We start from the raw sequence: 18,205 nt of genomic DNA, 5'->3' as shown, positions 1-18,205 counted from the left end.
TTCTAATAGCTCAGATTATTTCCAATGCAATCATCACATTTCTCTCCACAGAACTACCTTCATTCTACAAGTGGAGAATCAAAGGAGGTGCAGATAAGAATATAAAGAATAGCTATCTCCCCAGTGGCAAAAATGGAATTTTTAAAGAAATATAACTAAGCTTGTATTAATCATTTACATATTTAAAGTCTTCGTGTCCTTTTGTGACACAGTCCCTGGGTCTTCTGTCCTGTAGCAGGTCAGATAGTTGACCTAGTCACTGTACTGCCCACTCAAAGCAAGAGACGACAAGAGTGCCTTGATAGGTTAAACTTTGCACACACCGTTTGGACTACGGTCTCAATAAGTCTTTTATTACAAAGAAAGGAAAATATGTAGATATTAGATGAAGTTGAAAAATAGTGACTAGTTATTCCTATGAATCACTGATATAATAATAATATTCTTGTTAAAGATAATTTATTTACCAGCAATGATAGCATGCAGTTCATCATCCAGATTTCTGACCCAGCGCAGGAAGCAACTAGTACCCTGTATTAAAAAGGAAACACAATTACTTCCCTTGTTTCATATCAACCAAATAATGCATGGAAACAAGAGTACCTGCAGTGCTCTCGTTACAGTGTTCCACCAGCTAATTTTAAAAGCAAATTGGTGAGTAATTTTGTCTAACCCAAACTGAACACACAGTTAGGAAAATTATTTATCTACTTAAACTTCGTTAAGAAATCAAACCTAGGAAATTCTAGAAAGATGGTAGTGTGTGCAAGCCAGCATCCTGAACCAATCCCAAAAATAAAAATAAATGTCATAAGGAAATGATGCTCCATTTGGAAGGCCTAGAACCTGGAAACTCAGCAGGTATCTGCAAAATCAACCATTTAAAAAAAGGTCCAAAGTATCAGACCAGGCAGATCACTATACAGATCCTCTACAGCCTACACAAAGGCTCCAAGAAATCAAGTTCAATGAATATGAATAACAGTGCTAGAACACAGCCGACAAAGGAAAGAAAAAGTCAATGAAACACCAGTGAGAAGAAGAGACTGAGTAAATGCTGCAAGCAGGGGCAGTGAACGACGTTGCCAATCTGAATTACTGAAGGAAGCGGTCCAGAGGGAGGAAGAACCAGGTGGCTGGCTCTGACTGCCCTGGGCTGCACCAGCTCCCACATTAGTGGGGCAACCAGTGTGTGTGGCTTCTCCACTTCCCTTGGTGACCAGAGGCGTGCCCGGTCCCTCACTGCCATCCACTTTGCAGCTGGTCAAACTGCCACCCTGCCCACGCTGCCAGTGCCGCGCCTATTCCTTTTTCCTTCCTCTTTCTTCACGGTTGTGCTCTTCCCCCGCCTCCCTCCCTTTCTTCCCCACCCCTTTCTCTCCTCTGGTCCTTTTACCCTAGCAGGCTGGGCAAGCCACTCCCTCATTGCCCATGAAGTTAGCAGCACCTCCATCCACCATTCCCAGTCAGGTGGGGTCTGCAGAAGCAGGGCTACATTCCCACCGACCGTGCGTGTTTGGAGGTTAGCACACTTGCTGCTACTATGCTTTGCTTCTTTTTAAATTTATTTTCCTCTTTCTTGGATCTTCTTTCTTTCCGTCCCGCCTTTATTTTTTCTTCTTTTTCTTATTTTCTCTGCCTCCCACCGCTTTCTTTATCCCATGAAGTGAGTACCCACGCTCCTCATGCTGGGTCAGCAGCACCCACCTACACCGGTCCAGAAGGAGCTAGCTCTGTGTTCCCACTGCAGCTGTCCTTGCTCCCCGACAGCTGTTCGTTTTTCTTTATATGCCGCTTTTACTTCTCAGTTCATCCCCCCTTTTGGTTTCTCCTGGCCCTTTCTTATTTTGTGATCCGGCTGCTGCTGAGCTGGTGCCCTTGACCTCACTGCCTCTGTGCTCGGCAGTGCCTTCCTCTGAGCCTCCTCCACATGAGGTGGTGCACACTCCCATGAAGCGGGCATCACATTTTGGCTGGCACCATGACAGGTGGCTAAGTGAGCGTGCCAGTGTTGTGCCACATTGTTTTTCTTTTCTTTCTTCTTTTTTTGTGTTTTTTTTCTTTTCTTTCTTTCTTCTTAGGTCTCCCCTTCCTCCACTTATTTTTCATTTTGTATTTCCTATTCTCTTACCTTAATTTCTCTCTCTCCTGAGCAATCAGGAGTCAGGGGGAGAGCAAAGCCTATCACACCTCCTTAGGTGTGTGTCATACCTGCTCCAGCACCACCGGGTTGAAAAGACGGTGGCCAACATTCTCACAAAGCCTACGCGCAGCTCCCCTGCGTGAACAATGATCGGAGACTCTCACTCGTACTCTCCCTCACTACCAAACCCACGTAGGAACATTCTGGGTTTATATAAAACCTTGTTAAAAGAAAGGGGGAAAAAGCCAACCACGGATTATTATCAAGGAAAATCATTATTCAAATATTATGGAGAATTTAACATATTCCCAGATAAGCAGAGATTAAGGAAATCTGTGAAAACCAGACCATTCTTAAGCAAAATGCCTAAGGGGACAAAGAGAAAGCCAACAGTGAGAGACCCCAACCTGAGATGAAGGCAGGAGAAAGCAGCACCCAAATCAACCCAGCTCGACAAACAGCACAAATAAAATAGACCTAAGCAAGCTACACACAGGAACCCAGCGATTTCAACCTATAAAGGATGACAGCTCCCTACAGTGCTCCAAGAGGGGGTCACTGATGAAGTTACACAGATGACAAGACAAGACTATCTGACTTATGGGGAGAAAATGATACATTACCTGGTAACCCCAAAGACAATAACTATTTTCACCACAGACACACACATACAAACATACATAAATAAGGATAAAGTCTCAGCAAACTCTAAAATTATAGCAGTGAAGGAAATGAGAAAACCTGTCAACAAAATAACTCAGCAAAGAATACATTGAACAAAGAAATCAACAGAACTCTCTCTCGCGTTCTCTCTCTCTCTCTCTCTCTCTCTCTCTCTCTCTCTCTCTCTCTCTCTCTCACACACACACACACACAATCCACAGCAAAATAACAATAATTCTTATCTAGCAATAATTACATTCAGTGTAAACAGATTAAATATATAAATCCAGGCAGAGAATAGCAGAATGGATGAGAAATTATAACTTAAAAATCTGCTTTGTGCAAAAGACATCATCCATTAGACACTAAGAGAAAAATAACGAAGGAAAAAATCAAAGGAAGGAAAAATATTTATCAAACAAATGGCAACCAAAAAAGAACATGAATTGCTATTTTAATTTCTGATAAAACAGACTATGTCAAAAACCAGCAAAAAGAGATAAGGAAGAACATGATATAAAGATTATTGGTTCAATCAAGTAAGATGACATACCAATACTAAATATCTAGAAACAAACAAAAATACTTATACTTCAACATAATTGAAAAGAAAAATCGACAACTTTACAGTAATTGTGGGAGACTTCACTACTTTCAATGACGAATACAACTAAAAAGAAATTCAACAAAGATACAAAAAAAATAAAGATCAACCAAATAGGCCTTATAGACATATACAGAACACTATCAAATATCAATACAACACACAATCTTTTACAGTGTGCCTGGAACATGTTCTATAACAGATTACATATTAGGTCACAAAGCAAGTAATAATAAATTTTAAAACCCCAAAAGACTACAAAGCATCTTCATGGATGACAAGTCTAAAAAATTTGAAATCAACAAGACAATAAAAGAAAAAAATTAAATATAGGAAGCTTAATAACAGCCTGCTTACTGTGTAAAAGAAGAAATTTAAAGTTAACTTTAAAAGTCCTTGAATCCAAAAAGAGAGAATAAAACAGTCAAAAATCCTTGAGACAAAGCAAAAGCAGGATTTCATGGATAATTATAGCAATAAACACACAAATTAAAAAAAATTTGTGCTTTAACCCAACATCTTCAACAATTAACAAAAGCAAAGTAAAACAGCAACAACAACAAAGTTATCTGAAGAAGGTACAATGATTGGTCTCTCATCTGGAGCAAAGAAGAATTTTAAAAAATCAAGGAGCTAGGATCCTAGACTCCACAATGCTGAAACTCAAAGAATTAGATGGTACCCAGCTTCCACCACTGACTGCTCTGAAAAGAATCACAGTATTTGAAGTGTGTCCTGAGTATTTCTTATCCTGACTTAAAACAGCTTAATTTCCCTAATAAGCCCCATAAGACTAAGTGCTGCGGTCTCTGAGTTGTGTGTGGTCATGGCAGTGCATGTCTGAACCCAGCGGAGAAGCAGAGTGCCTTGGGAGGGAGGGTTGGGATGAGCACTGGTGAAGGCGGCTGGAGGACAGACGCATGCCTGGCACTTGCCTCTGAGGAATAGGCTTTGGGCTGGTGTTAAGCTGGATCCTCCTTCTCTGTGTGAAGTCAGAGGTGGCCAGAGGCGACCCATACCGCCCATTCCTGCTATATAGAATCCACTACTTATTTTTTAAAGGTATGACTAATAAGCAAATTCTGAAATAAAATACAGTAAAGGAAAACACTCAACCCAAAATAGAAAAAGCAACAAAAAACATGGAACAGAAAACAGCAAAAAGATAAACGCAAATCCTACCATATTACAAGTACATGAAATAAAAATTGTCTAAACATGCCAATCAAAAGGCAGACATTTTCAAATTGGATAAGGACAGAATATATCAAAATAAAACTGGAGTAACTTTCTATCAGTCATAGCGAAACATAACAAATGAAAAAGGGTCCAATTCACCAACAAGGCACAGAAGAATTAGGGTTTTTTTGCCTGCCCCTCTTTTAATTACATTCTCCCTAAGATACTAACAGCATGATTAAGCCACCTTGATGAGCTTGACTGATGACCAAAAATTCGAACTTTAACAGCAGAAAATCTTAACAGGATGCCACAAAAGAAACTGTCTGGCAATCTGCTTCCATTAATATTACAGCCAAGAAAACCCTATAGAATCATTTTATTCAGTAACAAGCACGAAGTCACCAAGGACTAACTTGATGAGGCAACCAATAACAATGGCATGCACACTTTTAATTTCTGAAGCACATGGGTGATTTTCAATAAGGGAGTTTCTAACCTAGTTGTGTTTTCCTGAGTTCAACATCATTTGTATTATATCTAAGCGAATAAATAGCTGTTGAAATGGGAAAAAACAAAAATACTAAACCCCCCAAAAACTCATATGTACAGAATGGTGAATACAAAACCTGAGATTAAAATGCCAAAAATCCATATGCAAACATTTGTATGTTATAAATACCAGAAAATTCCCATTTTCTGAGTAAAATAATCAAATGTCTTTCAGAATTTTAAATACCATTATAAATGCAAATTATCCTTACATATTCAAAATCAATAATATCTTAAGTGAAGAAATTTGTCCAAACTCAATTTTTAATATCGGGCATATTTGATACTATAGAGGTGTTTATGAATACTATACAAATTAGTATTTCAAATCTAATATACATGTAAGCCATCATCTAATTTTCACAATAGCCACAGGATGCAGTTCCTCCCCCTCTTCTGGAAACCTACCTTGTATATGCTGACAAAAGAGCCCAGGAAAGCTCCAAGCTGGAAGTTCTCCTTATTGTAGAAGAGAGAGAACAGCCGAGAGGGCTGAGTGGACAGATGCCTAACTGCAGACGGGATCCGCAGGCAGCACTGGATCAGGTAGCCCACGCTGAACATTCTGATGAAGCCCTAGAGAAACATGGCAGGAAATAATGAGCCACCACATTCTGAAGTATAATAGCAGACGAGTCTTATCTCAAAATCAAAACAATACTCACAAAAACTAATAGAAGTTTATGTAACAGATATTTTCAAAATTAAGTCTTAAAACCTCAAACAATAATTTTAAAACAATTACCTTAAAAATAAGGGTGAGATCTTGGCGATAGTACACTTTCTTGGACTTACAAAGACTTAAAAAGTCTCACCAGCATGGGCCAAGCTTGCCTATATACCAAAATTCCATTTCTTGACATTTGGATGACAATACTCAGGATTTTAAATTCCTAAACCACAAATGAGTTTTAGAAACAAAAACATTTAAATTCAAAAAGGAAAAGCAGTTAACAAAACCAAATGCTTTTGAAATTTTGACAAAAAACTGATCTTAATTATTAGCATGAGTTAGGGATGCTGTTGACAGAAAAATAATTTTATTATTTATTTGGTACCAGTGTTAGAAAAAAATTTAAGGTTAAAAGAATCTCCCAGAAAAATAAATCATAATATCTGGTTTTAATTTTTGTTCTGAATTGTGTCATACTAAAAACATCACCATGGAATGCAAGCTTTAAGGTAAACTAACAAAACCTGAGAGAGAAAATCCATTACTACTCCAAATTTGCTGCCAACATTTCCCAGATTTCCTGCAACAGTTTACAGTAGAAAAAGGAACTATTTGAAGGAGAAAACTACTGTTGACCAAGTTCATTTCAATATTTATGAAAATAAACTTCGGATGTTACTTAATACCTAAAATCTGAAAATGCCAATTAGCACAAACCAAAATGCTAAAAGAACAAAAACTTATATGTGATTCAACCAATACGTTGTGACAGGGGTCCCCGGCCTTCTCTGAGGAATGAGGAAGTGTGTGTACACTTGGTGCTTGCCTACTAAGTCCTACAAGCCCGCTTTTTATTCCCAGAGAGGAGCTCTCTGAAAACATGCATGCTCGCACGAACCCAAAACCAATTATCAGGAAGTACCATTCATTAGTATAGCTGAATTTTCCTAATATTTAGCTAAAATGCAGAAATTAAACTGTCTCACCAACATAGGAGTTGGTAGTGCTATGAGCTTATCATTGGGTTGCTAGCTGCCAGGTTGGAGGTTCAGACCCAGCAAGCACTCTGCAGGAGAAAGATGAGGCTATCTGCAGCGATCAAAATGTAGAGAGCCTTTGAAACCCTCTGTGGCCACTAAGCATTCAGAGTTGACTGCATGTTAGTAAGTTTGGTTTCTTTGGTAATCAATTACTGAGAATTACCATGCATTTGCTTAACTTGAACTGTCCAGAATTTGTTTAAAACAGCAAATGTTTAAAACACTTGTTTAAAACGCTTTCAATGCCATCAATCACCTTAAAATGTTAGTTCAAAGATTCAGGGGTTACACATTTTAAAATACTTTCACCCTTTTCTATTCACGCCTCCATCCGATTACCGTTCCATGTGTTCAGGACATATATCCTAGCTGTTCATCAAGCCCTGGCAGAGGTCGAGGACAGAAAAGGGAAATGACTAAGTTCATGTATTCATGTGAGAAATAAGTAAAATGAAAAATGAACCTGTACAATAATTACAGATTCTACTAAACGTCCTGCAGGAAGCAGGGAGGGAGCTACAACAGAGATGGAAGACAACCTAGATTAGACTGAGGTGGTAGGGAAGGAAGGCCACCGAGGAGAATGCGACCTTTCAGCAGAACTTCACAGAGGAGGAGGAACTTAAAACTGACCATCTGTTCGGTCAACCTTTGTCTACTTCACACTAAAGCATTTAAAAAGTAGGAGGGCTCACAAGGATTCCAGGCAGCTTGGACAGAAAAGGCACAAAGCAAACATAAAAACCTCCAACCAGGTTGGCAGGTATTGGAACAAACAGAAAGTTACTGTGAATAGAGTATAATGGGTAGAGGGGAATGCATTTACTATGGATATTTCCCCGGGTTATGACTTACATGTGGTGTAACTCAGTCCATGGGATAAAGAGCTACACCCTAAACTTCGACTCTGATTTGTGATGTGAATTCCTCACCACAGGCCTCCAAATATTATCCTGAGCTAATATTCCAGTTTTTACATGAATTAGTTTAATACTATTACATACTTGAAAACATCAGGTTTATCATTCCTCAGTAACTCTAGCCTTCCCATATGCTTTTATTTTAATATCACCTACTCAAAAAAAGAAATTCTTGAATACCTCTGATTTAATCTGACAGCTTCTCTTCATTCCCTCTTGAATCATGTTCCACTGGGGGGAATACTGACTCTCCAGGAGCCAACAGACTCTGAAGCTGCCAGCAGTATTGCTTTCCCCCACCATTGTAAAAGTCGGCAGGGAAGGAGATTTGGAAGGAGTGTATCAGAAAGCAGTGCACAACTGAAAAAATGCCTCTTTTACTTGGTCATATCTTTGGGGATTCTGAGTGTGTGTGTGTGTTATCTTTGGTAAAAGCCACCATCAACTCTTGGCCCCAGTACTTAAATGTACATGCACGGGCATGAAACAATCCAACCTTTCTAGAGGGACTTGGGGTGCTGACCAACTCTGCTCTTTTCATCAGCGGAGTGGGGCTCCAATGTGCAAAACAGACGGGAATATTTGAAGGGCATGAGAGCACTGCCGCCAGGCAGACTAGCTGTGCTGAAAATAACCTCCTCCTAGGGTTTGTGGCAGTGGGATGTGCACTGAGGGGGAGGGGGTTCAAGTAGGTAGAGACAATCAGCTAGTCAGTATATTAGCAAGTGGGACATAACTAAATAACAGTGGACAAGCTCTACTAACCTCAAAACCTTAAGAAATCGAACAGCTTTACAAGTTACACAAAATATGCCATTGTTAGCAAATTGTGCTCAGTGTACTGCTGCTCCAATCGGGTTCCTATAGAGACTTGAGTTTAAGCCGAGTTTTCCAGCACTTTTTAATGCAGCTTTTGTGGTAAAATTAGGTGCCTCGGCTGATATTGGGGCTGGCGCATACTTGAGAACATATGATAAATGTTCCAACCAGAAGAGAAAATGAAAAAAAAAAAAACCCACCTATTCAGAGGACATTGAATAAAAAAGACCAGAGAGGAATCGATGCATTTGGATTATTGTGCAGGCAATGGCTAATCAAAGTCCCATGGACTGGGCAAAAGAAAACCCCAACAGGAACATGGTGCTAAGATAGAGTTCAAATACATCACAAAGGGCAAACTGTAATGGCTATGCTTCTGTCGCGTGTGTGACTACCTATCTTTCTCCTACCTCAACATGTTCACTAATTTTTAAATAAACTAATTTTAAAATCACTTCATCAAGGATCTGACAACTGAATATTAAAAGCTAAATTGTTGCCTGCTTCTCATAAGATTTTTGTTACGTCAAAAAGGGTGATAGCAATTGTTAATGGCAACTTCTCCACCTACCTGAATAAATAAGTTATTTCTCGTTACATTGTCTCTAAACACAGACTGCAACCATAGTCTCCAATGTTTAGGGACAATGTTAGTCTAGGGACAACGTTTAGAGACAATGTTAGTATCCAATGTGGCTACTTTGAGATACTTACTTTAATGCAGTAAGAGATGCAATTATCTTCGTAGTGTTTGCAGCATCTGTGCCTTGGTCCATGCTTGCATCTGGGAATAAACCAAGACAAACAAAGACAAACCTAAACTAATTATAATTAAAGAGTGAGCGAGTAAGAATCAGTTTTAAATGTTCTAACCAGAAAAGGAGAATATATCACCGATTCATTGGACACTGAATAGAGAAGATGGAAGAAGAGTCAACCTATTTGAAAGACAGTGCTGCTGAAGAACATTGTAATAACGTGGATTGTCCAAAAAACAAACATCTGTTTTGGAAGAAATACAATCAGAATAATCCTTGGCGGCCATGATGCTGACACTCCGTCTCATATCCTTTTGACATGTCTGTTGGGAAAGAGCAGTTCCTTGGTAAAGTAGTGGGGCAGTCAAACAGAGGAAGCCCTTCCACAAGATGGACACACGAGTGGGCTACACATAAGAACAATGGTGAGCAGGGCAAATGATGGGCAGGGTTTTCTTCTGTTGACACCGGGCCACTGGGAGTCAGAACAAATTCAATGGTGCCTAACAACATTCCTAAATGTGGTCATCTTTCGGTTTCTTTAAGACACACAAAGGTGAAAATGACAGCGATCATTTCACCTTTGTTGCTAACCATCTAACACATGGTAGAAAGCATAAGAAAGCAGTCAAAATACTTGACTGTCGAGTGAACAAAAATGAGAGCAGTAAATATTTGTGACTAAATCCTCAAAATATGTATATATTATCTTAATGCTCTGCCAATGTCTTTGAAAGTTTTAAATTCCTTGTTATAGACTGAAACACTCATAAATCATGCATGAAGTTAATACTTGAGCAAAAAAATCATAATGGGAATGTTCTCAGGAATTCCTGTAGGAATACATGCTTAATTATAGTTGAGAGTAAACATATGGAAAACAAACATGATATAGTATTAAAATTCCGTTTTTAAAAATATAGGAATAGAGCATTTAAAAATTCAGAAGTAGGTTATTTGTGGTTTGAATGTAAACCACTTCAACCTCCAGAGTCCAGTAAACATTTCTGTTAGGTGGACTACTGTTCAAGACATACTACGGTTAATTATCGGGTAGGAAGATGCTAGGAGCATTGAGTCAACCTATGGATAAATATTTTTTAAAGTTATGTAGGACAATCTTACATAAATTTTGTTCTTCATTTTACTCTTTGAAGGATCTAGACTCTAAAATAAGCAGTCTTTATAACCTCTTTTCAGATTTTAATGTTTTTCCTAGTTGAAACTCATAAACTCTTTCCCATTTATAACAGTAATGGGGAAATAGAGCAATGTCTGGCTCCAGGCTCCCCTAGTTCTATTGGCAAACTGGTTATAAAGACCTTTCTCCCAGTCCAATTGATTCTTCACTGCTGAACTGTTCAGAACCTTTCCTAGTCAAGGGTGATAGCAAAAGTCTGTATGCAGCATAGACCTTCGATTGCCTTGCCACCAGGATGATGTGACAAACACAGTCATGTTGAGCTGCTGAATGACTAAGGTCGAGGACCTGAAAAGAGGATTGCCTGATGCAAATGACTGCTCTCCAAGCTTCTAAGTTTCTGCTCCGAAGATATTTCTCAGCCACTGTTACCAAAATCAGAGAAACTACTAACCTCTCCTACTCTACTTGCCAGTGAAGTGAAATGATTTTACCACCTGAACTACTTGGCGATTTAATCTTTCTTTATTCTCTCATTAAAATGGCTTCCCGGGTGCGACATGGTCCAATCCCTGTAGTACTCTCTCTGTTCTGAACTACCCTAAACCTTTCACACCATGAACCCACAGAGACTACTCTAGTTCTTTTTGCCCTTCACAGTTCTCACATTCAATGCTTCATTCACCAAGATATTATCCTACATTTTCCTCTTGTTGGCTGGTGACACTATTTCTATCAATAGAGCCCCACCCCACCCCCGTCTCCACTGGAGCACTCATAACTATTTTTACATAAATTCACTGCCACAGTTATTCCTACTACCATTTATTTCTTCCTTCTCGCCTTCTGTGCACTAGTCTTACATTCTATACAAATGGAACACTCGTGGATCCATGCATTGTCCAGACATTTCATATGTTATCTAATTTGATGCTCACAAAAATTTTTGATAGAAATTATCAAGCCAAGTTAGCATGAGGAGTCTGAGTGAAATGTGGTTAAATGACGTGTCCAAAGTCACAAAGCTGGTGGAGTAAACAGAGTCAAATAAAGGTATTCGGATTTCTCACAGGACTTTAGGCTCCTATAATTAATTTTCTAACTTTATCCTCCAAGGAACCTGGTGACGTCCTGAGTTATCTATCCTTTGGGTTGCTAACTTCAAGGTCAGCAGCTTGAATCTACTAGCTGCTCTCTGTTCCTGTAAATAGTTACAGGCTCAGAAACCCACGGGGACAGTTATACTATACCCTATTGGGTGGCTATGAGTTCGAATCGGCCATCGGTTAACTTTAGCCTAACTTTATCTCCCTACTCATTCCAGCCACTCCAAGGCGTCATTTACAAGATTATTTTTATTGACTGATATTTTAAACCATTACACTTACTCCTTAAATCTCTGAAATGGCACTATCAATGAACACATGAGTGTAGAAAATAGCAATACTTCCTTTTGCAATATACAAATAAACATTTTCTTTTTCACTTACAAAACCATGAAAATCCCACTCTCACAAAGTATCCTTTGCTTGAGGTTTGCGCCTTATTGTTCCCTTATCTGTTTAAATCTGCCTCAGGAGCCTGCCCTCCTCCTCCCCACACTTCGCAAGTCACTGCTTACAGTTCCTCTGTTCCTGCTGCTCCCCAGTCCCGCTGCCTCTAACGCTGTCAGTTTGAAAGAGAAAAATATTTTAGTTTCTTGTAAATTCTATTTTAAAGGAACATAATGGTCTATGCTGTTTTAGTACTGTCAAAAATAATTTAACATCCAGTTGCCATTATGTGCCTTTTATGAAATCTATGTACAGTTTTTACAGAAAATTTATTATCACTACATGATTAAAAAGCAAAAATACCTTAGCTTGATACTAATACCATATAAACTTGGGAAAAATCATACTACGATATTAAAATAAAGAACTCACATTGAATCCACAAGTTTCCTAACGAGAGCAATGACATTCATTCTTCTTGGCTTTTCCTCGCGTTTCTCTCTCTTTTGTTCCACTTTTGCAAATGCTGCCTCCGGTGAGTAAGAATATATGGGAATTTCTTCCTTCCCGACAATAAATCTAGGAAGAGAAAAAAAAGAGAGAGAGCACAATATGAGGTACTTTTCACTTTTATAAAAGAAAATTCAATAAAGAAAAATATATATTGTTTATAGACAAATACATTTTGGAAAGTGTCATCACCTGAAACAGCATTTTCACCACTTACATATAATCAAATCATTCACTGAAGAAACAAAAAATAATTGGCTTTCAAAATCTGCATATTTAGAATATAAGTTAGTATAATCATGCTTTTGACAATATAAGGATTTTGAAGTAAAATTAAACATAGTAGGGCACTTTGACGATATACCCTTAATATAGGTTGCCATTTTCCTAATGTTTTATACATCTAAAGTTGTACAATAGAATTGAGTGTGCTATTAACTTGGATCTACCAGGCAATCACAAAAGTTATATTTTTCAATAAATTCTGCTTCCAGTTACAATTGAATGGGTTGTCGTTCTACCCCTCTACATTTATACCTCACAGAACTTTGAATCATAAAACAGTCAAAATGCAGTAAAAGATCATCTATACAAGGAAATGGAAACATTAAGAATGAAATATTGGAGAGGTCAATCTTGAATGTAGTTTCAAATTATTTTATTTTGAAAATCATAAACTTAGAATCTTTCCAATCTGCTTATTTCTGTTGCAACCAATAAACAACAAGAACAAAAATGTATCTAGAAGACACCATCCTTTTATATTAAAAGTTAAATATTTTCCAAAGATAATAAAAAATTTTATTATTACTGCTAGTAGTTTTACAATAGGATTCATTGCTCTTGTAAAAAATTAGTTTTCATAAAGAAATTCTACATTTTGAGTTTTCACTAAACATCATAAAATATAGATAAAATACAGATTCAATAAAATTACACTAAAATACTAGAACACGGGCCTTATGAGAAACATAATATAAAAATGTTTACACTCTGAAAAGAGAAAAGGCCGAGCTGTCAATCTCAACAACTGCAAACCAAACTCAATGATCTAGCGTGACAAAGTATAGGGAGTTTGCAAAGGGACTCTTTGTCACCACAGGCAGCTGTAGCTTTGGTAACTATGAGTCCAAAAGAATTTGTTTTGTGATTATGGCTGTGTATGGAGTTTAAAATCTTAATAAACATCAAGGATAAAACTGTGCCTCCACAGAAAGAACATTCTCTCCCACCATTTATAGCACTCTTGGTGTAGGATTGCCTGCCTTAAACTAGAGAGCATTTCCTTGGAGAAGTTGTCCCTGCCCCAAACCAGCGTGAATTAGTGTGCCCTTGCCTCTGTATTCTTAGTATAAGGAATTTTACAGCATCATAAGAATCGTGCCGTTGATGTTGTCAGTTGTTAGTGAGCTGATTCCCACTCACGGCTACCCTATATGTGCACTGAACCACTCCAGCGGGCTTCCAATGCTGTAGCCTTTCCCGTGTGGATCACAGCCAGTGTGGCCAGGCGTGGCTGAGTGGCTTGGGACTGCTACCCTTCCAGCGTAGTAGTCAAGCATTGACACCATCAGGGACTGACTCCCTAATGTACCCATTGCTGCTGAGTCCGATTCTGTTCATAGAGACCGTGTGGGACTGGGTACAACGGCCCCATGGGGTTTCTAGGGCTGTCAATCTGAGGAAGCAGACTGTCTCATCTTTCACCTCCGGAGCAGCTAGTAGGCTGACCGTTAGTTAGTGCCTTAGCTACTTACCTACTGCACTACCAGGGCTCCTTACTAGTCAGTTTGTAAGCAAAAACTCAGTGCTGTTGAGTTGATTCCAACTAGAGGACAGAGCAGAACCAAACATGGTTTCCAAGAATGTACTCTTCAGGAAAGCTGGTTGCTGCATCTTTTCCTACAGAAGGGATGGTGAGTTCAAATTGCCAACTATTGGTTAGCAGTGAGTCACTAACCACTGCACTCTAGGACTTGCTAGTCTGTATCCTGGCTGAATAGTGGTCTACGGCCACGTGTATTCTTTTTTGTTATCATGCCCTTATTGTCTCACCTGGTTTACTGCACATTGTAAATATCTAATAAGTAAATTTTTAAAATATGGACAAACCCAGTGGCCACAACACTAGGCTCAAACATATAAACAATGTGAGGTTGGTGCAAGACAGGGTAGTGCTTCATTCTATTGTATATAGGATCGCGCTGAGTACGAACCAAAAACAGCAATTAAGAAAATATGACGGCACTTAGCATTTTCAGAGCATTTACTATATGACAGACACAGTGCTGAGCCTTTTAAAAATATTATATCAATTCATTTCCACAAAAACACTATGAAGCAGCCACCATTAAAATAAGCATCTTGTTCCTGACCAGTAATTATCAAATGTAGGATGTGAACCCAGAACTGGTACTAGGCTAGTGGCTTTCGTTCTTAATCACTAAGCTATGTATACGCCTTTGTTCTCTAGATTATAATGAATCAAGTGCAGTGTATCTTCAGACTCCTGCACTGGCTCTTCAACGGTTCTATCCTTCACTCTATCCCCATAATTTCATTTAATACCTGCATGTGTCTATAATTGGAAATTACCCTACATACAACTTCCAAAGAAAACTTACTGAAGTGCAAGCTCAAACTTGTCACTATCAGCCTCAAGAACACCACTGGCTGATCACTGACTACACTAAATTAGAACTTGAAGATTAAAACATTATCTAGTACAAAGTGAGCTCTTACTATATAAGCTGTTAGTATACATTACACCCATACACATTATTATACATTATAAATGAATTCTATCCCTCAGTCTGACTTCTAATTGAATTTGCATGTAGGTTGAAACACTTAGGTATGGTTCATATGTAACACCAGTTAGTCAGATATTTGACTTAATATATAGTATTAGTGTACCTTTCTAGGCATTAAAACAAGTACTAAAGAACTTTCAGATACATTAAAGCAGCTTTACTTTTGATGTGCACTGCACATCAAATATTTTGATGTGCACTGCAAAACTTGTTTGTTATTGCAGACTACATTATGTACCTCAAAGTTTTAATTTAATAGGCTTTACAGGCTTCGTTATAAGTTGTCTGCATAATTAAAAACCTTACCATTACTGTGTGTAATTCTTCAACAGGAACATTTTCCCCTATAAATCTCTGCTAAAATCTTCTGGCTTTTAAAATCTCAAATATTCCCATCTCTCATTGTCCAACATTTCAAACTATGACAAAAATTTTTTTTTAAAAATCTATCAGACTATTTTATGCATCAACAGCATGTATCTATCTACCAGAGTATAAAGCAAGAGCAGAACTGGTTGCGTTGGTTAAGGTTTTGTGTCAAGTTAGTTGCATTATGAGTCTCAGTGGTTTGGCAGCTATACAATGATAAAATCTAGCTAATAAGTAATTATGTAATTTGGCAGATAATGATGTCATCACCCTCCATTTTGTCATTCGTTTCTTTTTCCATCATACTGCTTTTTGCATAATGACCTGCTCTTTTGAACATAAGCAAGCCAATAAGTAAGGAGCAGGTATACTAAATATATACATATACTGAAGGAACCTCTCATACCATTTTCATATGTTGAGGAGTATCTAAGAAAATGGGTTAAGTCTGAGGGGCTGGCCCCAATCCCAACTACTCACACAAATGCCCCTCCCCACAGAAGAATTCTCCTACACCCCAGGAGTTTAAGTGGTATTTTAGTTGGCAACTCTAATTAGAATAAGAGCAGCCTCCTCACCTCTAAAAGCATTTGGCCAGGAATTTCTGCAGGCTTCCTCGGCTGATCATCTGCCTCCAACATCATTAAGATTGGAAAGAGAGGTGTAAGTAATGGGGTGGGGGGTGGGAATTGGGTGCTGTGAGCAGAGGCTATTAAGGACTGAAGAAAGAGAACTAGGTATAATTTTAAAAGGCAGTTGGAGAATGTTTTTTGGTTGGAGCCCTTATGGCATAGTAGGTTGTGTGAAACCACCAGTTTCTCTGCAGGAGAAAGATAAGGCTTTCTACTTCTTTAAAGATTTAGTCTCAACATACCAGCATAAAGCAGGGAACCAATAGAGAGGCCTGAGGGGCTAGCCCCAATCTCAACTACATGGGCAGTCCCCACCCCTGCAAAGAATTCACTTCAGAGGACAGCACTGAAGTTATAGCTGAGGGAGAGCGACAGGTCTGATCAGAGCACACAGGAGCAGAAGAAGGGGGAGGAATGGAGAATGGAGAAGTGGGAGAATGGAGAAGGGGGAGAATGGAGAACATCCTGGCCCACCAAGCCCTGAGGATGATATTCCTGCTCAGAGCAGCCAAAGCATAGAGAGAACCATAGGGCCAGTCCCACTATGGGACATGACGTCACTCGCTGACCCATACCGCTACGAGGAACAACACTGGAGACACAGTTGCACCTGATCTGACTCCACCACACTGAGGCACACTAAGAGTGTGCAATAGAACAGAAAGGGGAACAGAACAACTAAGTCTCCAGGGAATACCAAAAGTAGACTGTGGGGCCAGGGCATTGCACTCCATCAGACTCAACCGGACAACACTCCTAAAGGTCAACAAACAGACCTTGAACTATTTATAGGCTTTTCCTTTTCTGTCATTGGTTTTGTTTTCTTCTCTTGCTTTATTTTGGTCTGTATTTTTTGGGGGGGTGCATATTATTATCTCTGCAGGTCTATCTAGATAAGATAGGTGGGATAAACAAACTGGAGGAGAAAACAATGGGACTCATGGTTCCAGAGAGACATGGTAGAAGGAGAAGTGGGGAAAAGGAAGTGGGTGTTAACAAACCCAGGGAAAATGGAACAACAAGTGATCCAAAATCAATGGTGAGGAGGGTATAGGAATGTAACCAAGAGAAATTTTAGTGAAACCCAAATGAAAGCTGAGCATGATAGTGGGACAAGAGGAAAGTAAAGGGAAATAAAGGAAAGAACTAGGAGGCAAAAAGCATTTATAAAGGTCTAAATACAGACATGTGCATATGTAAATATTTTTATATATGACGATGGGGAAATAGATTTATGTGCATATATTTATAGGTTTAGTATAAAGGTAGCAGATGGACATTGAGCCTCTACTCAAGTACTTCCTCAATGCAGGAACACTGTGTTCTATTAAACTGGCATTCCTTGATGTCCGCCTTTCCAACACAATCACTGATGTAAAAGCAGGTGCATAAGCAAATATGTTGAAGAAAGTTGATGGTGCCTGGCCATCAAAAGATATAGAGTCTGGCATCTTAAAGGCTTGAAGGCAAACAAGCAACCATCTAGCTGAGAAGCAACAAAGCCCACATGGAAGAAGCACACCAGCCTGTGTGATCGCGCAGTGTTGATGGGATCAGGCTTCAAAGGACAAAAAATCATATCATTGTTAATGAGTGGGAGTGCAGAGTGGGGACCCACAGCCCATCTGTAGGCAACTGGACATCCCCTTACAGAAGGATTGTGGGAAGGAGACAAGGCAGTCAGGATGTAGTGTAGCAACAATGAAGCAAACAACTTTCCTCTAGTTCTTAAATGCTTCCTCACCCCCACTATCATGATCCCATTTCTACCTTACAAATCTGGCTAAACCAGAGGATGTACACTGATACCGATAAAGAGTTGGAAACAGGGAATCCAGGACAGATAAACCCATCAAGACCAACTATGAGAGTAGCGATACCAGGACAGTAAGGGGA

At 39.0% G+C, this 18,205-nt stretch overlaps 1 protein-coding gene across 1 annotated transcript in view; it reads right to left on the bottom strand.

Moving 5' to 3' along the window:
- Nucleotides 1–18,205, bottom strand: part of TMEM135 (transmembrane protein 135) — a 241,999-nt gene that overhangs the window by 11,852 nt on the left and 211,942 nt on the right. The window contains exons 8-11 of the mRNA XM_075546429.1: nucleotides 12,418–12,564; nucleotides 9,308–9,377; nucleotides 5,550–5,717; nucleotides 468–531 (exon numbers count right to left, since the gene is read on the bottom strand). Of these exons, the coding sequence (XP_075402544.1) occupies nucleotides 468–531; nucleotides 5,550–5,717; nucleotides 9,308–9,377; nucleotides 12,418–12,564 (449 nt within the window). The remainder of the gene's footprint in view (nucleotides 1–467; nucleotides 532–5,549; nucleotides 5,718–9,307; nucleotides 9,378–12,417; nucleotides 12,565–18,205) is intronic.

Source organism: Tenrec ecaudatus, chromosome 4 (assembly GCF_050624435.1).
Source record: "Tenrec ecaudatus isolate mTenEca1 chromosome 4, mTenEca1.hap1, whole genome shotgun sequence".
Lineage (NCBI taxonomy): Eukaryota > Metazoa > Chordata > Mammalia > Afrosoricida > Tenrecidae > Tenrec > Tenrec ecaudatus.
Note: the sequence above shows the minus strand (reverse complement) of the source record. Positions and strands in the feature narration are given on the sequence as shown.